The 27,935-nt window shown below is 41.4% G+C and overlaps 1 protein-coding gene across 1 annotated transcript in view; it reads right to left on the bottom strand.

Moving 5' to 3' along the window:
• The window catches only part of agbl4 (AGBL carboxypeptidase 4), a 310,302-nt gene that overhangs the window by 139,501 nt on the left and 142,866 nt on the right, over window positions 1–27,935 (bottom strand). The window contains exon 5 of the mRNA XM_063891997.1: window positions 1,358–1,574. Coding sequence (XP_063748067.1) covers window positions 1,358–1,574 — 217 coding nt within the window. The remainder of the gene's footprint in view (window positions 1–1,357; window positions 1,575–27,935) is intronic.

Raw genomic sequence — 27,935 nt, forward strand, 5'->3', positions numbered from 1 at the left:
AGGTGAGAGCTCCGCTGATTACACACAGAGCCATTTACACACTTGTACAAACATGCACACACACACACACACACACACACACACACACACACACACACACACACACACACACACACACACACACACACACACACACACACACACACACACACACACACACACACACACACACACACACACACACACACACACACACTTACAGTCCATCATCTCAGAGTGCAACAATCCTAATAACAACATGACAGGGAGAAGCCATGACCGGCAGGCTCACCCATGTTACCAATCTGGGTCTTCATATTCTGAACCAGCACACACACACACACACACACACACACACACACACACACACACACACACACACACACACACACACACACACACACACACACACACACACACACACACACACACACACACACACACACACACACACACACACACACACACACACACACACACACACACACACAGTAAGACCCTTCTTCCCCTTATCTTCATCACAATTCCACTCTTCTGCTCCAGCTACAACCACTCCACACACACTGGCCAAATTTCAATCCGACCCTAACCCTCCCATTTCCCCTCTGCTTGTGCGTCTGCCAGATTTAGTGCCGTTCCAAACCAACTACAGCGGGGAGTGGGAGTTATTAAACCCTCCATCAGTGACTCTGCATTGGTTCTGACTTAACCACATTACCATGTTTGTATATGACACACGCTGTGTAGAAATAGTTCTGTGCAAACTGTTACTTGAAATATGTGCAAAATAAGAATATACAAAGACACTATATCGTCACACACATTCAAACAACTTCAATGTCGTGTTGTACTTTTATTTGTGTCACTTATATACCCCTTCCCCTCCTACAAAACACATGTGTAATTGATTGTTGAACACGAACCGGCAAAAACCAAGCAGCCCGTTATAAACGGAAAGAGGTTTACAAAAAAAGAACGCTTTACGATAAATGTTCTTTATGATAAATATTATTCTCTCAGTTTTCTGTTCTTTTGTCTCTTTGTATTTCCTTTAAATGAATTCAACTGCATGTTGTTCCACTAATGTAGGTGTACAGTATGTATGTTAGTTGTATGCTTTTATGGAAGTGTGTCTTTGAGTATTTGGGCAAGTGCTATATCATTTAAATATATAATTATTAAAAGCCTCTTTTTCCCGAGATTCTAAAACATGATAAGGAAAAGTTACGACAGTTTCTGCAAGAGAGAGGGGAGCTTGTCCCAAAGTTTGCCATTGAAATAAAAACACTCTATCTTAGAGCAGGATCACCTGAGAGTGTGAGAGTTCACTCAGCTGTTTTGGAATAAAGCCACACTTTCTTCCCCCCTCCCCACTCACCACACTGAGTCCCAGCTGCTCCCTCTGCAGGTAGGGCAGGTTCCTGCGGTCCAGGCCGGCCAGGTAGTGCTGCAGTCTGGAGTAGGTGTAGGGGTAGCAGTAGGCAAACTGGTAAACATCGTCCTCCCGGTCGAAGCAGAAGGCAAAGGACATGACGTAGTTACGGCGGTGGTCGGGACAGCGGTAGTAGTACACGTTTTTGGCAGGAAGCCTCTGCCTGCAACGGAAAAAGACAAGTAGAAGAATTAGGGGGGGGGGGGGTCAACTTTTCATTTCTTAGGTGAACATTTGGGGAACAATGAGAGCTCAGCACTTTTGAAAGAGAAGGAGAACAGTGCAGAAAGTGTGAAGATAGACAAGGACACTGACTCATGAGTTAAAGAGTGGAGAAATCACATCGCTGAAGTTGCATCAACTCGTCAGAAAGTCAACTTCCAGAGAGCTGGAGTAGAGCTGGCAAAGGAGGACAGGAACTGCAGGAAGCCAGTAGATATCAGCTGCTAAACTCTGACGTTCATCACTTATGGGGGGTGAATATTAAAGCAAACAAACAAACAAACAACTCTATGAGGACATATTTGAAAACGTCTATATTGAGATTGACTGTTTAAAACTTTCTCATGATAAATCACCTCTTTGTGATTCATACTTTTGCATATAAAGATAAAGATGTGCACTTATTATGCAGTGTAAGCTGAGCAGGAACAAACATATCGAATATAAATCAAAGTGTAAAACAAAAGCAAAACAATGAAAATTAATCATTTGTTAAGGTGATGACAAAATGATTAGCATTTGAGTTAAACTCTGCAACAACAGGAATGCAGAGTGGAGCCGCAAAAGCATGTGTCATCCAGACCGAGGAAGACCCTCAATCGCTGTAGAATTGAACCAAAAATTGTGCGCTGATGGGGAAATACAAGCCTTAAGGTCTGGCCCACAATTGAAATCCCTGTGGCCTATATTTTGGCCCTGTCCATGGCCATTGCACATTATTTTTGCGTGATTTCTGACGTCTCAAAGAAGATAATGGCCCAAGCTATAAGCCCAAGCATCAATGCTTCCCATGCTTACAAATCCTTACCCTGGAAGGTGTTTTAAAAAATATCAGTTTTTAGTTACTTATAACTGCATTTCAGTGTAGACAAAAGGCCAAAACCCATAGAAAAAACTGCATGTGAGCTGGAACAGCAAAGGTGCTGTGAACTATAAGACAGCAGGTAAGATCAAAGATCACCTTCACAGTTTTATATCTTTTGATCTCCAAAAGATCTCCAAAATAAACTGCTGTATAAGACTGCTGAACTCCTGAGCTGTGTGAATGTCTACTCACCTCTGTTTATAGTACACACATACATATATATATATATATATATATATATATATACATATATATACATCTGCCATACATATCTGTTTATAGTACACATATCTATATATTATGCATATCTGCCATACACATCTGCTATACATAATATATGCATCTGTCCATACCTCCTCATTCAACAGTGTAAATTATTTAAATACTCTCAATGTATTCCACATATGTATATATTTCACATCCTCAAATCTTTATTGTTGTTATTGTAAATATTCTTCTCTCTTTTTGCACTATTTTATTTATCTTATTTGCACCATGCATGTTGAGTTGTTGGAGGAGCATGGGACATAAGATTTTCATTGCCAACTATACGCTGTATATGCTGTGCATATGACCAATAAAACCTTGAAACCTTGAAACGAATCCCGTCTTTTAAAGAGCAACCATAGCATTTCTGTTTGTGTCTCTGAGCATCAAATGTTTCAACTTTGGCTCAAAAACAGCACTTTAATTTTGACAACAATGACTCTAATGTCATATGCAAAGTGTGTCTTAAGTCGTAGTTTAAGTGCGATTTAGAACAATTATATGGCGAGTGTAATGGATAAGAACCTAACCGGTGTGTCGGTATGTGAGGATTGTTTGTGAAGAGCGTTGTTTGTGATGTGCAGCATGTTTAGTGGGGTCCCATTCACTGTGTGTGGTGTCTGTGTTATTTGCTGAGTTGTGTGTTGCATGTTGCATGCTGGGAGCCGGGCGAAATAAAGCTGACTGATCCATGCACCTCATGGGCGATCGATGGGGTGCAGGACAGGACTGCTGCAGTCTACAGAACTTCTCTGCTTACTCGACATGTTTTCTTTTCACACGTCTGTCTTTGTCCTCCTCTCTTCCTTCGTTTATCCCTCACCACTGAGACACGGTCAGAGGGAGTGTGCACGCATGTGACTGAATGTGCCTTCTTCTTTTCTGTTTATCTCAAATCCCCATGTCCTGTCACTCACTGACTCCACCCTGGCAGTTTACGTGAAGAAAACCAAGCATAGGGAACCACGGTGCTGCCATAGGAACTGTGGCAAATGCTCTGAGAGACAGGGATAAAAGGAGGAAGAGGAGGAGGAAGATGAGTGACTGGTGGGTTTGCGGTATTGGGAGCCGGGAGAAAGGTGGAATAAGGAGATAAGGAGAAGATGAGAGAGCAGGGTGATGGCAGATCTTGGCCTGATAAGGAGATATACGGGAAAGGGAGGCAGCTAGCGGCGTAGCGGCTGTGTGATGGCAGCGCTGGCTAGTGAGCTAGCGTCTCTGGCAACAGATCAGATGAAGATGCTATCGGCGCCGTGATAGGAACAGGAGCTGATAATCAACAAACAGGACAGACTGCTGTGACGGAGTGAACTTCCCTCTCTGACTCACCTCTAGAGAGGGAGGACAGGGAGGAGACACACACAGCTTTATGTGTTTGCTAAGACGCCTAATGCATCAGGTTTAGAGACGGACCTGCATAGTGAACACACACGAGCATGCATTTCCCAACACTTGAAGATATTCCTGCAGGTAGCTGGTAAAACAAAAAGCTAAATCACTCGGCCTCTCACTGACAGAGGGGAAGAAAGGAGAGAAAGGCAAGGCTGATTATTCCTTCAGAGGAGGAGAGAGGAGAATGTATCTGCATGTGGCTATCTCAGCAGAATACTAATGCAGCCAGTGGCCAGCTATACCACACCCAGTCTTCCCACTGGAGTCACATCCTCTCAGACTCTGTGGAGCTGGATGGAGAAATACAAGGGAACAAACACTGGAAGGAGTTTAATCTTGGAAAAATTAAACTAATTTTAATATTATTTATAAATTGGAGTAGAGCACAGTGGGAACAAAGCTGAAGGACATATAAACCTCGCCATGACACTGAAAAACTGAAATGTTGACTTTAATTAAATGCATTATGTCAACAGATTTCACATGGCTCTATTAGCTTAGTTGAAAGCAATAATATTAACTTTAAATAAAACATCTAGGTTCAACTTAATATTATTGCTTTCAACTAAGCTAATACAGTTTTGTGCACGATACATTTAATTAGAGTCAACGTTTCTGTTTTTTAGTGTGGTGTGTTACGGTGCTGCCAGCCCTCCGAGGCGCGGGTTCATTTAAAAAAAAAGACGACGCGTCACCTCTTTACATGTTTCCCAGTTCCCATCTATGCAATCCCACTTCTCTCAGTTTCTCCCCCTCTCTTTCTCTCGACTGGGCGGTGTGTGACCTTGCCGGAGACTGGAGAAGTCCTGGCTATTGATTTTAATTACTGCTGCTTGTTCCGTCACGGCATTATAGTTATAGGCCAGAGAAAAATAGCCCTGTGACTTCTTATGGAAGGAGACTGTATGTGCTCTAGGCAGTGGTGGCAAGTAACTAGGTACATTTACTCAAGTACTGTAGTTAAGTACAATTTTGAGGTACTTGTACTTTACTTGAGTATTTCATTTTGTTTCTACTTTGTACCTCTACTCTACTACAATTATGTCGTACCTTTAGTTATAGCATCTACACTTAAATAAGACTTTGGTTAAACCTGGACTAAATCCACAAACGACCCTGCAGAAAATACAGTGATTGAACATTTTTCCACAATTAGCAGCTTTGATGAATTAACTAATACAATCAAAACATATCAGATATTATTCTGAAATGGATCAATCTGCATAATGATTATTTTGACTTTTGGTACTTTAAGTATATTTTGATGCCAATACTTTTGTACTTTTACTTCAGGAGCATTTTGAATGCAGGACTTTTACTTGTAACCGAGTATTGCTACACTCTGGTACTAATACTTTTACTTAAGTACAAGATCTGAGTACTTCTCCGGCTCTTGGTTCAGCTATCAAAAGTGCACACATTCCTCTGCATATTAATGCACACAGTCCCTTTGGTTCTTTATCTAAGCAGTGGCTGCTCCTGCTCGGCAGCTGGCAATTTGTTTTATCTAAATGGTACCTCCCTGTGCCTCTCCCGGTCCATCTCTTGACGTGGTACAGTGCCGTCGCTCCCAAACAGAATTATCACTGTGTGGGATGAGGGGGGAAAATGGAGTAGCTTCCCCCCTAGATGATAACGCTCACACACATGGTTTTACAATCCAGTGATTACAGGGACACAGGAAACACAAACAGGAATATGCAAAGAGTCACACACTGAAAGAGGGCAGCAAACTGTGTGCGAGCGACATCAAGGTCATTCCTTTGACAGCGAGCTGTTAACTGCCAGAGCGTCTCATCACAGCGGAATAAAGAGAAGGACGCAGAGCAAAGAGAAACACCAGATACTAAAACACCAGACAAAGAGAATGGCAGAGAAATAGAGAAAGAGACAAGTAGAGAAACAAAGTCAGAGAGAAAGGGATGGGAAAAAGGGGGAGAATGAAAAGGGTTTTACAGAGTTAGTGAGGTGTCACTTTGCTTTGCCGGGGCTTTTCTACTTCTGAACCGCTGGTGGCTACAAACCCGCGCTCTGATTTTGATGGCACCGGCGTCTCTCTGAAGTTTAGAGATGAAGGCTCATAAATTGGTAGCTTTCATACGGGCGACATCTTGTCTATATTTTCAAATCAATCAAGCGTAGAGGACACGCCAATCACGGAGCACTCTCAAAGACAAAGGCAAAAACGTACTGGACGAAATCAGCCTGGACGCACTCATCTACTCCTTTTTATGATCTCACTGTTGTCTCTTTTGGCTTGTCAAACGCTCATCCTGTCAACGGTTAGGAAGGTTAAATGTCTTCAAATATTGCGCGTACAGCTGTCAAGCTGCACAGATCCCACCAGCTCATCTAAGGCAAATACTTAGTCCGTTTGGCAAACATGTCACATTGAATGACATATTTCCTTACTCCCTCTGTGTTACTACGCCAATAATTGAAGAGGCAATATTTCTTGGCACTCCCAAATGTTGCCAGATGTTAAATAGGCTCATTGTTTTTAAAACACGGCCCCATGTTCTTGTTTTGCATAGTAAGTCAAGCGGAAAACAGTCTCCAAATCATCTGAGGAGCGGCAAACGTGTGGCTATGTATATTCATGTGAGAAAGGAAGTGTGCATGCGTGTGTAAACATGACGGCATATATATTCTCCAGGCATCCATCTATATTTCTTTTTTGGATGCAAATCAAGTTGCAACAAAGCTTTCAGGAGATACTGTTACTAGGCAACCTGTGCTTCCCTTTGTAATTTGGTCGGCCTGCTGTATATTGTATGTGATGGAACAGTTTATTTATCAGGCTTTATGGTAACGGGCCTTTGATTGGGAATAACTTACATGACCAGTGAAAGAAAAGGCATCAGAGACGAAGCCATAGATTCTGATTGGGCCTCTGATGGGTGGCGGTCCTCAGGAGCAACTTGGTGTGACATACATTCTTAGAGGTTTATCCTGATTCATTGCAGCACGTGTTAGCATAAAACATAGCCTGTAATGTCACACGGTTTGTTGACTATTGCTGTGTCTCAATTCAATTTACTTCCCTAAGTTCACTGCAGGTCTTGCACTGTGTAAACATTTGCAGTGTGTGCCCTCACCGGAAGTGACAATCGCCGCAGTTAGCAAGCTAGCTAGCAATAACCGTTTTTGGTACTAAATCATTACAGACTGCAAAATCAAGCCTATAATAATGGGTTGCCTGACACCTGAATAGTAGTACATGAATCCAAAAGGGAAAAGAACAAACATATATAACTTTTATTTGAATGGTTCTGTGTTTGCCGAAGATACCGCGATCATAGCTCGTTGCGTAATTACCGTTGCGCAGCCCAGATGGCGACTGTTGAGTGTGAGAAGTGTCTCGTTCCACAATTCAACTTTTGGACATTGTAAGATCACCATACGGGTACTTATTTTAACATATTTTCCATTGGGACACATTTATGCACTCAAAACAGCAGATGTAGGTTCAGCAGTAGCAGATTTGAGACATAATATGACTGTCTTGGTTTAAGCATCCACAATTGGCAGCAGTGTTGATCAAAGTACAACCAAACACTCAAACAGGCTTTTTTTTGCTACAGTTCAACTGAAAACTGACTACGGGTTAAAGCTGTAAGATGGCAACACAGAGAGCACCCAGGCTTTGCAGGAAGCAATAACACTGGTGAAGTATGGACTTTCCTGTAACAACAGAGCTGAGAGTGGCACACCTGTGGAGACAACCGGCCGTTAGCAGGCTCCTCAGATCCCAAACAGCCCTCTGATGAGGCTGAACACGACGGAATAAGACACTCTCGCCGCATCAAAACACCCTGGAGGTGTACTCTCATCAGGTGGCCTTTTACACCGGGTCCTGTTAAAGCCATCGTAAAAGGCTGTTAACTCTCAACCCTCCCATGTTTGCTCTGATATTAACTTAGATATATTAATTACTTACCCCACCTATCTTAATTCCAGGTTTGACAGCTGAATTGGATTCAAGATGACTAAGGTGAATCAAGACGGTCAATATTAAAACACACACAGCGATTTGTCTGACTTCATATCAAACAGCAGCAGAGGTAAAATAAATACTCAGATGTTTCTTATTTAAAGTAAAGTAAAAAGAAGCAATACTAAACTGTACAAATAATGTCACAAGGAAAACCCTGCATTCAAAATCCCCTCTTTTCACCCTCCGTTTAAAACCAGAGCCCAGTCTGCTCTGATTGGTTAGCTTGCCGGCTCTGTTGTGATTGGTCAACCGCTATAAGATGTCCCGCCCCTTTATCACGCACAGTGCGTTCGAGCGCTAGCCAGTAGAAGCGTGGGTGTTAACAAAGTGATGTAAACAAAGGAAACGTTGGGATTTTAGCCTTTGCAGACCATTTACATGCACACAAACCTATATAAGAGGAAAGGGGGGAACCCCAAAATGCAAAATAGGGCCCATTTAATTTTAATTGGAGATGTTGTTCACTGCTGCTGGATATTTGAACCTTTTATATTTGGTCAATATTTATTCACAAGTTGATCCATCTCTCGTTTTTGCGTTTAATCTGAAACTACATGTTACTAAGGCTTCCAAATATCAGCTGAGTAAAGATTATGTTGACTTTCAAATGTAGTGTAAAGTGAGTAGAAGAATAACATAGCATAACATGAAGACACTCAGGTAAAGTAAGAGAAGCTCAACATTTTAGAAAAAGGACAATACTTACATATTTAAAAGATGTAAAGTGTTATTTCCATGAATTTCACACACTGCGGACTCTAAACAAAACATGTGTTTTATAGTTTGTCATGCTGATACGTTCATGATCCATTATGTGTGTGTGTGTGTGTGTGTGTGTGTGTGTGTGTGTGTGTGTGTGTGTGTGTGTGTGTGTGTGTGTGTGTGTGTGTGCGGCTGTCTGTCTGTCCCTCTCTTCCAGGAATTCATCTCTTTCTTCCTGTCACCCTCTTAAAATATTGTCCTCCACTCCTCGGTGTAATTTAGTGTTTCGTTGAAAAAACAGCGACTGCTTTATATTTCACCGTCCCAGGAATACTGTGAGGACTCTTTGACTCGGACCCTCACCAGGCATTTGGGGGATCTAGACACTGGGAGTATGAATCCTTATCATGTCATTTGTCTGCATGGGATGTAAATATGCCTGTGTGTTCCTGCCATCGCCTCTCCGACTCCTCATCTGTTCACCTGTAAATCTGTGCGGGATGTGCAGCGCTCATACATCCACACGGGACACTTTTATCACCCTTGAGGGGGAGCGCACAGAGATGAAAACACTGGAGGATTTACAGTAACTTCTCTAACTCATGCACCCTGAGATAATGGCACCGAGGGAAATACATAAAGAATATATATTTATATTCCTTCTGTTCTTATCGAATTCTTCCATCATTAAGAGCAGTTTTTAATGTGTCATAATAAGACTACTGCCTGATTAGTTCCTGTTTTAACAACTTCCTTAGGGCGTTTTATTCACAACTGCACAATATGTTTTCAATTTATCGTTTCATAAATATATGAAGACAAATTAGCTGAACTTCTAAAAGAGGATATTGTGCTTCGGGACCTTTTAGTAGTAGCTTAGCTCAGTTTTCAGAGTATGAATGTAAAGGTTTTTGGGTTAAAGTTATGGTGTAATATATAAACTATCTCCAATTCTACATATGTTAGTAATATATACGTCTACAGCAGGGGTGTCGAAACTACAGCCCGGGGGCCAAATGCGGCCCGCAGGCTATTTTAACTTGGCCCTCAGCTACTTCAAAAGGATAATGTCATATGACCCACACATGAAACTTGTGCTTGTCTTGTTCTTAAATATAAGTCAAGCACAAGACGATATGTAAACATATATTACACTGTTTGCATGAGTTAATGAGCCTACATTTCAAATAAATTCAGGTAATTAAAGTTGAAAACATTTTCTAACAAATCTAAGTTGATAAGAAAAAGCCCAATAACTGATTTACATAACAAGCTTGAAATGTACCCTTCATTTCCCCCTTATTATAAGCACTCTGAGCGAGCCCTACGGAGAGCTGTGGTGTAGGCTGTTTTTTTTCCTAAAGCATATTCAAGTATCAAGCATCACTTACCTACATTTGATTGATTTTGCTAACTTATAACCTAACTTAAGAGGCAATATACTTCAACTCTAGTAAGGGGCCCAGACCTTCGTATATTTTTCTGTATTTGGCCCCCTTGTGAAAAAAGTTTGGACACCCCGGGTCTACAGCTTATCCAGAATGCTGCAGCCCGACTAGTCTTCAACCTCCATTAGTTCTCCAATACGACACCTTTACTTCGCAAGACACTGGCCTACCGGGCTGTGAGGGGGTCAGCCCCTCCCTACATCCAGGCCTTGGGTTAAAACATACAATCCATCACGTGCACTTTGCTCGCCGTCAGCCAATCGGCTTGCTACTCCATCTCTGCGAGTGGGACCCGGGTACCTCCGCTATCCTGGCTCCTGAATATTGGAACGAGCTCCCCATTGACATCAGGACAGCAGACACTCTGCATATCTTCCGTCACAAACTGAAAATGCATCTGGTTCGATTGCATCTTGGCAATTAAACAAAAAAAGCACTTAGAGTCACTTAGAGTTAGGCCTTGTAACTAATCCACCAGCATTTACACTGGTTTGACGTGCTTGAAGTGACTACAATTGCACTTTCCTTCGTCTTCGGAGTTTCATTCTCTATGTTTTGTTGCACTTATTGTAAGTTGCTGTAGATAAAAGCGTCAGCCAAATGAAATGAAATAGCAGCCCCTTTTTTTAAAGCTTCGGATAGCTTATTATGGTGTCCTATTTACCATATCTCCATGATGTCTTATGATTTTACTTGTATGTTTAACAGTTTTTGAATAAAATGAATTGAATTGAAGTAGTGACAGTGCCTGGATAGACCAGTAGGGGGCCAAAGTTTTTAGTGAGAGGTGACCTGTTGAGAGGTGGACGAAGAAAACAATAACAACTTCATTCTGTCAGATGTGTCTTATTTTCTATGCGCTTGTAAACAAACAACAATATGAGGGAAAAACCACCTGCTGTGTAGAAAAAGTTGGTATTTTGATGCATCTAAATATGTTAATTAAAGGCTAAATGATATGTCATGACCTTGACAACATATATGACTACTCTGTATAACTCGTATGGAAAAGCTGGCCGTTTAGAGTCGCTTCGGACTCTGTTTCATGACACTCAGAAAACGCTGAACCCACTGAACGCTTTTCTGAGTCGATCAATCATCCACTGCTGTAAAAAAAGTGAAACATGCCCAGTATAAATCCCTGAGGGGTCTCGTGCAGATAGAGCTGGTAGCCCACTCCCCTGCCTCCTGTGGGGAGTGGGGCAATTAGAAGAGAGCAGATGATTGCCGTGCCCTCGCCACTGTGGCGCCACCGTCCCTGTGGGGCATCAGGGCAGGTGCACAGCGTCTGGAATAACTGGGGGTACGGAGGAAATACACACCATCATGAAAAAAATCAAACACACACTCATGTAATAAATATGATGATGTCAGCGTTAAGCTCCTGTGAGTGGTAGTGTGTACCCTGCTGGGACTGGGAGGAGTGGGCTGTGTGTGTGTGTGTGTGTGTGTGTGTGTGTGTGTGTGTGTGTGTGTGTGTGTGTGTGTGTGTGTGTGTGTGTGTGAGGTTGAGAGTGTAGAGGTAAGAGACAGTCCATCTATAATTGTGTGATGCAGCATTTCCCAGAGTGCAATATTATATTCCCATCACATTATCTATGTGTGTGTGTGGTTTATTAAAGTGTGTGTGTGTGTGTGGTGTTTAAGTGTGTGTGTGTGTGTGTGTGTGTGTGTGTGTGTGTGTGTGTGTGTGTGTGTGTGTGTGTGTGTGTGTGTGTGTGTGTCTGTGTGTGTGTGTGTGTGTGTGTGTTGTGTGTGTGTTTATAAGTGTAGACCGGGTAGACAGACTGGCGCCAGACTGAGTCAAAATAATAATGGTTCAAGCAACCAGACCCATGCAAAGACAAGACAGACAACACACACACACACACACACACACACACACACACACACACACACACACACACACACACACACACACACACACACACACACACACACACACACACAGGTGAACATGTTGGCACAGTGGGTAGTGATCATGTGATCATACGGTGGATGTAACTCCATTGTGAGTCCATTAGTCCATTAGTGATGTTCTCCACAGCAGAGGGGGGAGCAGACGTGACCCACTGACTCCTCGTTGTTTCTGTATTTGATTTTCTTCCTCTTTCTTTCTTTCATATAATCTTTACTTCTTCACAGTTTTTTTCATCCTTTTTTCTTCCTGTATTTCATTTGTTCCTTTTTTTTCGTTTATATTTTCTGTCTTTCTTTTTTCTTTCTTCACTACTTTGTTTCCTCCTTCATATATTCCCTATTTCTTTACACAATTCTTCCTTTTCCTTCTTTGTTTCTCTCTTCTACTATTTGATTTCCTTCTTTCTCTTGTTGTCTCTTCCTTACGCTCTTTCCTTTCCTCCTGTGTTCTTTATTCCTTTCCTTTTGTCTGTCTTTATCTCCTCTTTATTTTACTGGTTTAATCCCCGTAATAAACAGTATTTAATTTCACTTAACTGTACAATATTTCATTTGACATTCTGTTCTTGTATAATATTCTATTTACATGTATATAGACTTCTGCTTGCACTATTTTATTTGTGTTGAATTTTTTTATTGGGTTTATTGTTTTATCTTTTATATACAGCAGCGGAAAAAAGTAAGAGACCACTACATTTCTCCTTAAATATTTATCTCTACATGTATGGCAGCCAGTCCAGTGTCTGTTGAATTCCAAAACACAGAAACATTGCCAGTAGTTTAGAGAATAATATTTATAAAAACACAAAACATTTAACTCAAAAGACGAACCTATAAAAAATAAAGAAGAGAAACTGAAAATGCTGAAGTGCTCTCTTCATTTTTTCCGGGGCTGTATCTATGTTGCACTGTTGGAGGAGCTCAGGACTTAGGATTTTCATTGCCATTTCTACACTAGCTTGTGTGCACATGACATTAAATCCTTTGAAACTATAATCTAGTTTCTTTTTGCTCTTTTTTCCTTTACCATTTTGTACATTTAGTTCTTTTTCTATACTATTTTTTCTCTTTCTCTCCTGTCACACTTTCAGTGTCTGTTTCAATCTGAGACATGACACACCCACAGTGGTTATTGCACTCTGACTGACTGTTTTAATTACACAAGTGCATGATTAGTTATAGCAAATGAAGTCATTACTGTAAAAGTGAATAAAAAAAGTGACAAAGATCTGAGAATACAGTCAGTGATCTCACCGCGGCTGAGTCAATATGGTAACAGGGGGGGCAAGGGATCTGAGATCACCACTACTGTATCAGTGCGTGTGTGTGTGTGTGTGTGTGTGTGTGTGTGTGTGTGTGTGTGTGTGTGTGTGTGTGTGTCTGTGTCTGTGTCTGTGCATAAAGAACAAGGTCAGACAGAATGATGAGATCATTCTCTTTGGAAACTTACTCGAGTGAAAGGCGATGCAACACACATGATGTATTCTGAAATCACTTCTTATTAAATTCCACACAGAGATGATCTCACCTCCTGTCGTCCATTACACTGATCAGGAAGACCCACTGCTGTGGAAAAAACCAACAGCTTCAATAATGCAAGGACGAGAGAACTAAATAATTAATGATCCTAGTCACCAGCAGAGCCTGGGATCTTCCAACAATGCCCACATTTAAGCTTGTTTAAAAAACAAAAGCAAATCTATATATTTTAGACGGAAAGTAGGCTGCTATGTTTTTCTAAAACTTCTGAAGGATAATCAGAAAAAAATGTGTGTAGTTGCTGTTCACATGCTTGTTCATTTTACTTTGTACTTCTACTCCACTACATGTATTTAATATCTTTAGTTGCTAGGCAGATTAGAATTAATGATGGTAAATATAATCAGCCCTTAAATCAGACTGTAGTTCACCTGGAGTAAATCCAGCAGCTACCCTGCAGTATACAAAGCCATTCAAACTAGCTGCACCTTTACCAGCTCTGAGAACACTTTAATGATCAATCATTATAAAACATATCAGAGATATTATTCTGAAATGGACCAATCAAACAATGACTACTTTTACTGTCGCTACTTTAAGTACATTTAGATGAGAGTACTTTCTACTTTCACTGGAGGAACATTTAGAATACTTTTACTGAGACAGAGTATTCCTACACTCTGGTACTTCTACTTTACTCAAGTACAAGACCTGAGTACTTCTACTTTTACTCAAGTACAAGACCTGAGTACTTCTACTTTACTCAAGTACAAGATCTGAGTACTTCTACTTTTACTCAAGTACAAGATCTGAGTACTTCTACTTTACTCAAGTACAAGACCTGAGTACTTCTACTTTACTCAAGTACAAGACCTGAGTACTTCTACTTTACTCAAGTACAAGATCTGAGTACTTCTACTTTACTCAAGTACAATACCTGAGTACTTCTACTTTTACTCAAGTACAATACCTGAGTACTTCTACTTTACTCAAGTACAAGATCTGAGTACTTCTACTTTACTCAACTACAAGATCTGAGTACTTCAACTTTACTCAACTACAAGATCTGAGTACTTCTACTTTACTCAAGTACAAGATCTGAGTACTTCTACTTTTACTCAAGTACAAGACCTGAGTACTTCTACTTTACTCAAGAACAACATCTGAGTACTTCTACTTTTACTCAAGTACAAGATCTGAGTACTTCTACTTTACTCAAGTACAAGACCTGAGTACTTCTACTTTACTCAAGTACAAGATCTGAGTACTTCTACTTTACTCAAGTACAAGATCTGAGTACTTCTACTTTACTCAAGTACAAGACCTGAGTACTTCTACTTTACTCAAGAACAAGATCTGATCAACCTCTGATGAGAGGTCAAATAAAGTATATTGCCACAAGGAAACATGTTATGAAATGTATGTGGACTGTATGTTATGTCCACACCAATGTATGGAGTTTAACAAATGTTCTTATGCTCTTTTATTTTTCCACTCTGTTTCCTTTCCTTTCCTGAAATACATTATAAAACAATTTGACAAAATAGCCAATGTGTTAAAAAGAAGCATGCAACAGTTTCACATATTATAGATATCATCACAACTCAATGCTCAAAGCCTCTTTTTGTTAACTTGACTTTAAATTCCCACTGTGCATTTTTACATTTGATTTACTATTCCATTCTTTGCACTCTGTATATAATATCCTGCTTGATAGTGTGTGTTTATTTGTCAGAGAGTTTATAGATTCCTTATCTTCATAGTCCAGTTTCTCTTTATTCCTGTGTTGAGATGTTTTTATTTTAGAATGGTTTATTTCTAATTATGTGCAATACCTTGTTTTGTTTTATGCTGCTGCAACATATTTTTTCCCAGTTTGGGGTTAATAAAGTACTTCTCATCTTATTACAAGAGCCCTTCCATGCTTCATGATGTGACCACTTCATATAGGCAGCATTTTCTCATATTACTCGAGTCAGATTCTTACCATGACTGACAGTTTTGGACGATGGCCTGACGCGTGAGGATCGCTCAATAGGCGGCTCATTGAGTGATCCTCACGCAGACCCCATGTTGTGTTTGTGAGAACATCAGTACCATAGCCCTGCTCCAAAAATCTCTCTCTCCTCCTTCCCATCATGCCTCAGTGTCCCTCTCTCCCTCTTCTACCTCCCTGAGGCCCCGCTGGCCCCGGCACAAAGATTCCCGCCTGTCTGCCTGCATTTCCCTCGGCACGGTGGAGGCAGCTGGGGGCCTGGCTGCCCTGTCTGCCTCCATACTCCCCGCTATATCACACACACACACACACACACACACACACACACACACACACACACACACACACACACACACACACACACACACACACACACACACACACACACACACACACACACACACACACACACACACACACACACACACACACACACACACACACACACACACACACACACACACACTCACACTCACTCCACTTTCACAGCTTGCAGCCAGACTGGTGTCACCATGTGTGCCAGGGGTAGTGGCACCCGCAGGAGGGGGGAGAGAAGGGGAGGAGGGAGGAGAAGGAACAGGGCGGGGCGGGTGGATGGGAGTGCTCTCAGACAGCCAGATGCTGCCAATTAACTTCTCCGGCCGCCACGGGGCTGCAGGGGGAGAGTCTGGCACCTGTACCATCCAACTTCTCCCCAAACACACTCTCTCAGACACACTCATACACACACACACACACACACACACACACACACACACACACACACACACACACACACACACACACACACACACACACACACACACACACACACACACACACACACACTTCCTTGTGGCTGGTGGCAGAAGAGGCTTGTGTGAGAGATGAGGGCCACATGTCGCCGCAGAGCTTGAAAGACGAACACACAGCTAGATAACTGCTGAACTCTCCTGAACTCTTGCCTAAATTATCTCTCCTCCTCTCCTCTCCTTTCCTTTCCTCTTCTCGCTTCTCCTCTCTACCTCTATTATGAGTCAATCCCACGTACACCATTATTCACATTAAATTCTCATTGGAGCACCAAATGTATATTATTCTGCCGCTGAAAATAGTTCCCAACAAATTCATTAGTTACTCCTCTTTGGAGTGCTTTATTTTAGGTATTAACATATATAAACTTTAAATACAAAGTATGAGGACACACAAGTGTAATGATTTGTTGACAATATTACAAATACTGAATTACACCAGCATGCTCCTTTAAAATCCAATATAATCCGATGCAAACATATTGAAAACAATGGATCTCTGAGACATTGTTTGTATACTCTAAACACAAAAGTTGAGAATATACAAAGAGAGGGTCTATTGCAATGATAATACATTTAATTATAGAACTAACCCTTCCTAAATTCACTCCTCTCCTCTCATCTATAGTACGTTGAACTCACACCTGCACACATGTGTTTGTCCATGTTCATATTCAGAATGAGAAAGTAAATATCTCGGGGTTGTTATTATTGTTAGATTTATTTATACTATTACTTACAATTCTACTCTTTCATTTGTGTTGCTGTTGCTGCTTTGCCACCTACATTTTCCTGCACGGATTAAAAAAGGTGTATCCTTCCTCATCCTCCCCTCAGCACCACCACCACCAACACGGAAAGCAGAGGTCACTGTGCAGTGTGTCTGCAAACCCAGGGGCATCTGTGCAGGAGTCACCGTGACCTCTGGCATGTGACTATGATCACTGGATGAAACACTTTCTCCTCTCCCTCACTGTATGTATGTGTGTGTGTGTGTGTGTGTGTGTGTGTGTGTGTGTGTGTGTGTGTGTGTGTGTGTGTGTGTGTGTGTGTGTGTGTGTGTGTGTGTGTGTGTGTGTGTGTGCTGTCAGGCTGTGTTGTTGATTATGCTAGACAGAAGGAATTACAGGCTATTACAGCGGAGAGCCTGTGGCTGCAGCAGCCAGCGCTGCACTGCCCTTAAAGGCTTATGGCTCTCAAAAAGCCAGCCTATTATTCCCACCACAGCACACAGCTGCCTGCACAACGTCAAGGAGATAAATATAGAAAACAAGCAGGAATACGGCACTATAAACAACGCATGTTTTATAGTTTCATTTGAAAACAAAGTACTATCAATGTGGAAGAAGGAAGAAGTAAACCAGCTGGTCCATTTGCCTGCAGGAGCGGAGACCGTTCATGCTGGAAACACAATAATTTATACTTTGTAATCCTTATATGGAGACAATAAAGAATGAACACCTTGATAAGGCAGCAAATGTTCTACATGTATCCTATTCAAAAAGAGAAACAAACAATGAACTATCATGCTTCAACTCACAAATAAGTGAAGCATGATAAAACTTCAGCTCCATTGTTGACATTAAACTATTAAAAACACCTCATTGAGCCACTCCACTGCACAGATGGCATGTACCTACAGTATGAAAACACACACACACTGGAGTTCAACCCCACATACAGCATACTGCGTCATCAAATTCTCAACAAAGAACCAAATGTGTGTTAGTCCGCCGCTGAAAATAGTCCCAAACAAATGCAAAATGTACTCCTCTTTGAGAAATGGTTGTAACAATACAGCAGCTGTTTTATCACTTACCCATTTGTTTTACTTCTGTGTCATAATGACAACACTCTCACCTCTATTGGCTAGCACTCCAACACAATGCACGTGATAGGCTAAGGGGCGGTACATCTTTAAGTGGTACCGGCGAGCTAATCCTTACATTCTGTTGTTGTTTATTTAACTACATTCACTTGTAGAATCCTGTGTTTACTGGGTCATGTTCAACATTCCCTGCATAATTTGGCTCCTTGTATTTATGGAATGGTCTAGCAACATAACCTGCACTATTTAATGGTAATTTATCCTACTCTGTTTCATTTTGCACTCTTTTTTATTTGTAGTTTTTTGGTCTTATGTCCTGTATATAAGATGTTGCATTGTTGGAGGAGCTCGGGACTTAAGATTTCCATTGCAATAACTACACTGTAGTGAATGTGTACATGATCATAAAAAAGACAGAGCTGTGGTTTCAGACAGAGGGTGAAAAGAGTTGCTGCAGCACAGGCAAGACGACAAAATAAAGAGCTTTCTGAACGTTAAAGCATGGAAAAATGTCCCAGTAGAGACACTAAATACAAATATTAAACCTGAAAATGAGCAGAATAGGCCCCTTTAAATGTAGTACCAAACCCTGATGCACATCCTCATATGGTTTGCCAAATATAAAATTGCTTTCTGGGCAGGGAAGCAGCTTTTACCTGATTCATTATGCCAAAATCAAATTACTTTAACAAAATAATAAGCTGAAGGTAGTCACATTTCTGCAGATGGTATCAAAACAGATATTTTCCTCTGTGGCAGCAACATCAGTTAGCGGTGAAATTTAGAGAATATGTGCCGGGGAACTTCCACTTGTCTGGTTGTGTTTGAACAAAGGCGCTCTGAGCACTTAGAGCCATTATATCTGAACAGAATGTGTCACAGAGAGCGCCGCAGTGTTCTTTCATAACATTTAATCTTAGGAGAACAGGATATGGTCATAATTGAACGAGGAACATATCGGCCTCACTGAGGGGGATCTGGTGTGTGCGCACTCAGGAAATCATTTTCTCTCCCAAAGTTTAGCTTTAAAAAATTCAATATCTGGCTTGGCTAGACAAATAAAAAACTACTCTAGAGATACAGAATTGAGAAAATAGTCTGACTGCTCTTGGGAAGAGGATGGATGTGTAGCTTGGCACCCGATATGTCAATTATTTTGTCAATATGAAGTTCACCGTGTGACAGATGATAAATAATCAGTTCATAAAGGTGTTTCCTCAAACTCACGGAAGAAGTCGATCTTATAAAAAAAACTGTCTTTTTCACAAAGGAAATTATTTGGTGCTAGTTAAGGATGTTACCAAATAACACAATCTCAATGGCCTACACACACACACACACACACACACACACACACACACACACACACACACACACACACACACACACACACACACACACACACACACACACACACACACACACACACACACACACACACACACACACACACACACACACACACACACACTCTGGGCCCTGTCCATCAGAAGATCTCGCTCCCTGGATGTTCTGAGTGACAGATGACTTGTCACAGAGCTAAACGGGAGAATATTTTACTGCAGATTGGAAGAGGAGGAAAACGCGAGACGGGGAATGGAGAAAAAAGGGAGAAATTGCTCCATTACACTAGAGAGGTAAATCATTCCATGTGGCGCAGATCAAAGAATGGCACTTACATTTACACACATGTTCACCCCGCTACATGCATGAACATGATTCACCCCGTTTCTGTCTGCTTGCTCTCTCTTTCTGTTCCACACATATGCTAACACACACACACACACACACACACACACACACACACACACACACACACACACACACACACACACACACATATAACATCCGAATCCATGAGAAAAAGATGAGAGGCTGGATCAATGTTAGGCTCTGGTGATTAGCCTTAATTGAGGAAAAAGAGCTATGAGAACAAAGAAACATTATGACCTTTTCCCTATCTGCACACGGGGCGCGCTAATAAGACACATTCACATACTATCGGGCTGACCGGGATCCTCTGAGCACATCAAAAGCACCTTCTCACAGGAGCCATATGCAAATGGCATAGAGAGAAAAACAAACCCCGCGGATAATTGACTATCCTTGCCATGTTTTCTGTGCGTGAATGTCAATTTTCCCTCTCCTGTCGAGAGCATGCTGATTATTCTATCAGACAAAAAGATTGGCAGCGCTTCACATCCCGGTGCTGTGGAATGGCCTGTCTCGCTTTCTGTCTCTTATTCCTCTCCTTTCCTACGTCCTCTCTGTCTTCCTCTGTTTGTGCGTGTCGGTTTCTGACTGAGTCAAATACCACTTGTCAGGAGAGCTGTTTGGACTGACATGAGATAAGAACAGACCAACTAGACAGTTATATGTTATTCCTCAGTGCCGCTGGACGGGGGAATAAGACTGTGATGCCGAGAGAAGCGTGGACCAGTGGCTGTGATAATGCCTGTTGTGTAACAAGGCCTGTTTTGTAGAATGGAGAACACAGGGATCCCTCCTCTGTTGCTCTCCCCGAGGTTTCTTCAATTTTCTGTGGGGTTTCTTTGGAAGTTTTCCTTGCCCGATGTGCGGGTCTAAGGACAGAGGGTGTCGTGTACATATTCATATTCTGTAGAAACTCTAAAGTCCAGTGAGACATATGTAAAATGTGTGATATTGGTTGGTTGATTGAGACCAAAAGTGGACAATTACATGTATTTTAGGATTAAAGATTATTTCTAAAGCTATGTATGATATGTTGCTGAAAGTCCAGTTATGGCTCAAGTAACTAGCATTCATGTAAGAGCCAATGAGAACAGAGTGCATGCCGTCAGAAGTGGCTTTCACCAGATAAAGCGGTTCCTGAAAGTATTTGAACTTCACACAACAGCTTCTCTGTAGAAATTGCATGAAAAGCTTGTTTTTGTCCTCATCAGTCAAATAAAACGACCCAGCAGATGGGCTCGGTGGACACCGGATGTTGCTGCCGGTGAATGTGTGACTTTATATCGTCCTCCTCCCTCGCTATAAAGATGTCAGACAGAGAGGTGACAAGCTCATTCATACAAACTGTGAGAGCAAGAATCTTCCAGTTGATGCTTATAGTAAAAAACGATGTCCAAAAATGCATAGTAGCACACAGAGATGATCAAATCCATGCTAGTTTGTTGAAGTACTGGGAGCGGGCGTTCCCCAGTGCCTTTCTGCCAGAAAAAGGCCATTTGTGGACACAGGCGCTTATAGATCTACTTTTTCCATCTTATGAGGAAGGGAATCTATTTTCATTCATATTCCCTATCCACACACGGGCTAATTAACTTTCGCCGAGGAGGTTATGTTCACTGTTTGTTTGACTGTTTTTCTATCAAGCAGGATAAAGAATTGAATTGATGGCCCAATTTTTATGAAACTTGGTTGAAAGGTGTTGCATGGGCAAAGGAAAACCCCAGATATATTGCAAGTGGATCCAAAAGAACAGGCAGATGAAAAAAAAACAAACACTACATATGTTTTGCACTGTTACTGGCTTTTCAATCCTTACCAGTATTTAGAGCGAAACCCCGGTCTTTGCAAACACCTGTTCAGACAATGGTTGACTCCCCTGGGAAAACATTTTAGTCCATTGACGAAATTGAATTGCAGCTCTTTGACAGTGCTCACACTGTAACAGTAAAATAAGAGCACACAGCAGAGTAGAAACTGACGGAGGGCTACAGCCGTGGTATTGTGATGCTGACATGCTACTTTCACAACACTGAGAGTCGTGCCGTGCTGTGCCCTCACATTATGTGTGTGGAGTAATAGATAAAAAGTGAGAAAGAGATGAAATGTTGTTGTTAGCAGTCTCCCTTTCATTTCCTTTCAAGGGCAAAAGAGCAAACCTCCTTCAAAACAACAACAGAAAGCCCCTAGTATGGTTTTTGCTTTTGAACAGAACCGAAAGACTATAACATATCGAGGAAAGGTTGAGATCAAGCAAGAGGTAGATTTTGTCAGGACGTTCCAATAACACAAGTTTTACTGGTTAACTGAGGCGCTATGTGGTACTTTTACTTTAGTTTCTTACTTTCAACATCATTTAAAATGTCATAAAGGTACTCTGAATGTCATATTGTATGCATAGCTTGAAGACAATCCCAATAATTCTGTAGAAGTGAAACATCGTAAGTAATCACTGATTTTACATTTTATATTCTGCATTATATTTTGTTTTTGTTTAGATTTTCCGTACATTTTTTGTCCAAATTGTATATTTTTGTAATTTTTTTAATGCTATTTTATTGTAATTACATTGCCTTGTTTTTATTTTTTAATTCTTCTGCTCCAACGGGAAAAATAATCCCAAATTGGGATCAATAAAGTAATTCTATTATATACTATTTTATACATTAGCTGCTCCTAGGAGGAAGAGGAGGCCCGACTTAAGCATAGAAACCATCCATCCATCTTCTCCCGCTTTTCCGTCAGGGTCGCGGAGGTAACAGCTCCAGCAGAGAGCCCCAAACTTTCCTTTCCCTGGCCACATCAACCAGCTCGCATAGAAACCTTTTCACCAATATATACAGAAATATCGGATAAAAAATTAAACTAGCGTCGAATCAAAACATCGGTTCAGGGCTAATCTCAGTGTAGAAGCTATTGAAGGTTAATAAAAAATAAAAATGCGGTGGGGGGGGGGGGGGATAGGGGGGGCAGAGGCCGAATTGATACCTTTTGAAGATGAGTTTCCCCAGAAATTGCTTCTTGCTTTAATCAAAGCAGTGCCTCTGAGAAGTGGAAAGTGCTAATGTGAATACAGTCCAACACACTCACTAAGTAAAACTTGCATTTGTTACCCAGTCCTCATTTCACACACTGGAATACACTCTCTCTCTCTCTCTCTCACTCACACACACTCACACACACACACACACACACACACACACACACACACACACACACACACACACACAGCGATTATCACCAAAGGTACGTTGGCCTGCTCTGTTCCCACAGGGAGACGAGCTGTACTGCTCCTCCACTCTCATTTTTCATTGTCTGCTTATGATGCCCCATGTGTGCACACTGACTTTCATTTAACCCCTCACAACACAAACACACACTCACAAGCATGTATAATGTCCAACCCCCCCCCCCCCCCCCTTCTGTCTCTCCCTCACACACACATATGCAAACAGCTTCTCCTTGCACTTGTGTGTTTCATCCAGAAGGGAAGCCGTATAGGCGTGTCCCCTCACTGATTCCTGCAACCACTGCTCTTTTCCTAGTTGGCTCCACGATATACGGGAACATTAGTATTATAACTTCTACTTTGGGGGTCAATTCAGCCGAGTTATATTTAAACAATAGATCAAATGGTCATGTTAAAGCATTTAATCCCCCTTTTATTTTCAGCAGAAAATGTCCCAAGGTGAAAGAGATGTTTCCCCTTGCCTGGAGAATGTGCGGGGTCACCTGCAGAAGAGCACCCATGAGGCTTCTGGGGATTCATGGTCTCACTCAAGGACAATACAGTATAGTGAACACCTGACAATAGGAGGAGGGGGGGGGGGCTTCCAGCTGAAGGTCTTTACTCCATGGACCACACTGCTGTTCCTATTGCTGCATATATGAAGAAAGACTGAGTATATATTGGTGCCGCAAAGACATATTTCATTTTAAAGCTCCTTCATGTCTGTTTTTACATCTCTATACGTCATGTTTATTCACCTGGTTTGGTTCTTCCTGCTTTATCACAGTTCAGATGCTTTTCTGCTCAGAGAATTTTTTTTTTTCTGGGATACTTTGAGCAGTGGCTCCTGGATACTTTTATCCAATGGACTGTAGTTATAAGGGCACCCTTTGAGGGGTCTTTTTGACCCCTCAAAGAGCTTTTACAGACTTCAAGTCATTCACCCATTCATACAGAGCCGTATACCTTGCTCTGGGGTAGTAACTTTCATACACACTCAAACACCGTTGGCCATCGGGAGCGCCTCAGGTTTAAGTATCTTGCCCAAGGATAAATCAACATGATGATCGAACTCCGAATCCTTCTGGTTTAAACACGAACGCACCACCTCACAGACACAGCCACCTCAACAATGTTATGACCCCACCATTCCTCCATTGTGCTGTCGACCATCAGATAAAGCCAAAAACCCAAGTTAAATGCACTGTATGTGTACACAAACCTAACCAATAAAGCTTGTTCTGATATACTTTAATACAGACTATTATTAGCCCTTTTCTCCACAGTGGGTCGAGTTCCTGCTGGCTCTTCCTCTCGTGCCACCAGCAGATCAAAGTCCTTTCATTTACAGAGAAATATCTCAACATATAACTCATGGATTGGCACAAAATATGGTAGAGACAATCATGGATCCCTGAGGATCTTATATTAGAGGATAACATTTTCAGCTTTAGGGGAAATATATTGACACATCTTTTGGTGTGTGAACAAATATTAACTTTACAGCTTTTTTTTCATCAATTGCAACACCTTTACAATTAAACATATTATCATATTTAACATGATATCTGCTGTAAGAATAAATCAATATATTGAAACGGAATATTAAATTATATAATTCACTTTTTCCCGACGGACCGGACTTTCACTTCCGGTCGTACCGGATGTTATGTTTTTAGCTTCGGTTAGCACGTAGCTAATAGTATATCCTATATATGAGTGGAGGGAGAATGACGCATGGACTTACATACTAAACACACCACCTCTAACTATGACTCATTGACGCTGCAATAACACTATTACGTGTTTAATAACCAATAAAGCTTGTTGTATAATGAAATATCATAAGGGGAAGCCTCCTGACTACATCAACAGACGGTGACGTCATAAGAGGGCTAAGCGGATCTTGCCCTGGACCAGCCTCCGTCGACATCAGCCAATAGAAGAGACGTGGATATGCCCATGTGACGACAAGCGGCCAACAGGATCCAGCCCCCGCCGCCAACCAATGAGAGAAGACGAGCCCGGAAGGACCAGAGAGTAGAAATGTGTGATGTAAACTGAAGACCGAGGCCTTTCCTCCACGCTGCTGGTAGACAGCTAACTGCTTCAACGTGGACTGTGGATCAGTTGGCGTGGGGGAGGACCGCAGCTGTGTTTCCCTTGTGACGTTATGTTAATAAATATTGTTATACTTTACAGAGAAGCTTCGTGTTCTATTTCGGACCAACTCTTGTTCTTCAAACAAAGAATATTATTAACACTGCTTAGCAACAACGTGTTGGATTAGTAATGAGCCAGCATGCTAACATTAGCTGATTCTAGTGTAGCCTCATGGAGCTGCTAGCAAAGCTGTATTATATTCGTCTTCTATAAGTGTGGAGAAAGGAAAACTGTTTCCTAGAGAGGATGAAATAGCTCTTGAGAATTTAAACTGGTAAGGGACTTGATGATAGGAAGTGAGTAATGTTGGATTTTGCTTAAAAAATAAAATAAAAATCCTTATTTCGCACTTGTTGATACTTCTCACAGGAACATTTTGTAAAAGGTAATTGGTTTGCAACAACAGACATTGAACATTGGATTATTCACATTTTGATTCGAGAGTGATCGATGGTAGAAGGCACTTCCTGAAATCTGCAAATATCTATATGTTTTTTTGCCTAATAATTCTGTGACCCTGGCAAATGCAAATTTCTATTGAAGTTTCATGAATTTTCTTACGCCCCAGGACCCCTTCCGATAATTAACCAAGTAAAAAGTTGAAATAAAATCCAACATCTCAGTTAAAGTTGAGTGTTTGGTGCCCAGGGCAAAGTCTGAACTTATACTACACTTGCTCCGCTGCCCTTTCCCTGTCATCATGATGTGAATGTGTTAACATGTGCCGGTGTGTTGGTAGTATGTGTGTGTGGTGGTGTGTGTCTGCATACCTGTGTGTGTGGTGATTGATGCCTTCCAGGGCAGTTGCGTGATTGAAACACCTTCTCACCATAAAGCTGTCGTGCGTGTGATGGAGTTGCAGGGTCATTTTATGCATCACACCTGTCCCCCTTCCTCCCCATGCTGACACCCAATCAAATAGGAAAATGGCCATATATGTTTTCCTGGCCTTGTGAGGGCGAGTGCGTAGGTCTGATTTGTGTGTGTGTGTGTGTGTGTGTGTGTGTGTGTGTGTGTGTGTGTGTGTGTGTGTGTGTAGTGGTGGTGGTGGGGTTCATGTGAGAGAAGTGTGGAGAAAGAAGGAACCAGAGAGAGATGCTGACCAAAGATTCAGAGACTATTTAGATGTTAAACATGGATGACTTGACTAAAAGGTTTCCCTGGTCTTTTCTTTGACTATTCTTTACAACACAACTGCCTTAAACAATGTCTATACATCTGTACTTTATGCTACATTATACTTTTTATATTCCAGTCACTTCATTTACATGGGTCGTTCCATTTAGAGTTTATTATGCAATCCTATTTTAACCTGGTAATTTGTTTAATTATTGCTAACCTAATTACTAGGAATAACTAAGAATATTTCTTTCAATCAATCATCCATCAAAATGTATTTATATAGCCCAATATCACACATTTTAAATTTGTCTCAAGGGGCTTTACAGTTTGTACAGAATATGAATATGACACCCTCTGTCCTTGGACCCTCACATCAGAAACTCCCAAAGAAACCCCCGAGTTAACGGGGGAAAATGGAGGAAACCTCTGGGAGAGCAAGAGAGGAGCGATCTCTCTCCCAGGACGGACAGACGTGCAATAGATGTCGAGTTTAAATTAACAAGATAATACATTTAGGTATCCAAAACCCCGTGTCCAGGTGGAGGTCAACAGTCCTGTGGGTGCCATCAAAGAAGATGATCTGATTAATTTTGCAGAAACAAAGTAGAACACTTTTTAAAAAGTCCAAGTGTAAAGCACCGGAAGTAATACGCTATCATTAAGCTACAAACCAGCTACATCCTGGTCACATGACTTAATGTCACCACCGCTAAGCTAAAGGCGGCTAATGTTCAACATCATGATGTTTAGAAGTCTCATTTAGCCACATGTTAGCCACAGCTGTTTTTAAAACAAACAAAAAAGCTCCACACATTCACCAGTGGGGTTTTTACTCACGTATGTTATGTCGTAGAACAAAATGTAAAAAGCTGGCATTCACCACAGATAACTTATTTTAGGAATTTAACCAAAAACTCATTAAACTTGGAGACTTGGAAAGGATAAAATGCTAACTAATTTCAGGGTTTGGGGCTTTGTTTTTGCTCCACTCTTTTTAAGAATCCCTCTAAAAATAAATTAATAAAAATAATAGCAAAAAAATCCAAACCTGTCTGCCTAGAAAAATTTGGGCAACCAGACCCAGTTCTAAAAATATCCCAGAAAGGCCCCTAAAAATAATGACCCTGGCTGCCTGCTGTAGTCTTAGTCTGGCAAGACAAATGACATCCATTCCTGCTCGCTGCCTTTAATCAGCTTGTGATAATTAACGCCACACTCCATTGGCCAAACAAATATCTTTGTCAAGGTGCTCGTTGCTGTACAAGTACTTCCCTGTTCTCATAGACAAGATAACAAGCAGCCTTTAATTGCCTTATTTTGTGTAGTAGTAGTATTATAGACTTTTACCCTGGCGGCTCAAGTAACCCTCTGTTTCCCTCCCTCCCTCCTTCCT

The sequence above is a fragment of the Eleginops maclovinus genome, chromosome 9 (assembly GCF_036324505.1).
Source record: "Eleginops maclovinus isolate JMC-PN-2008 ecotype Puerto Natales chromosome 9, JC_Emac_rtc_rv5, whole genome shotgun sequence".
NCBI classification, from domain to species: Eukaryota; Metazoa; Chordata; class Actinopteri; order Perciformes; family Eleginopidae; genus Eleginops; species Eleginops maclovinus.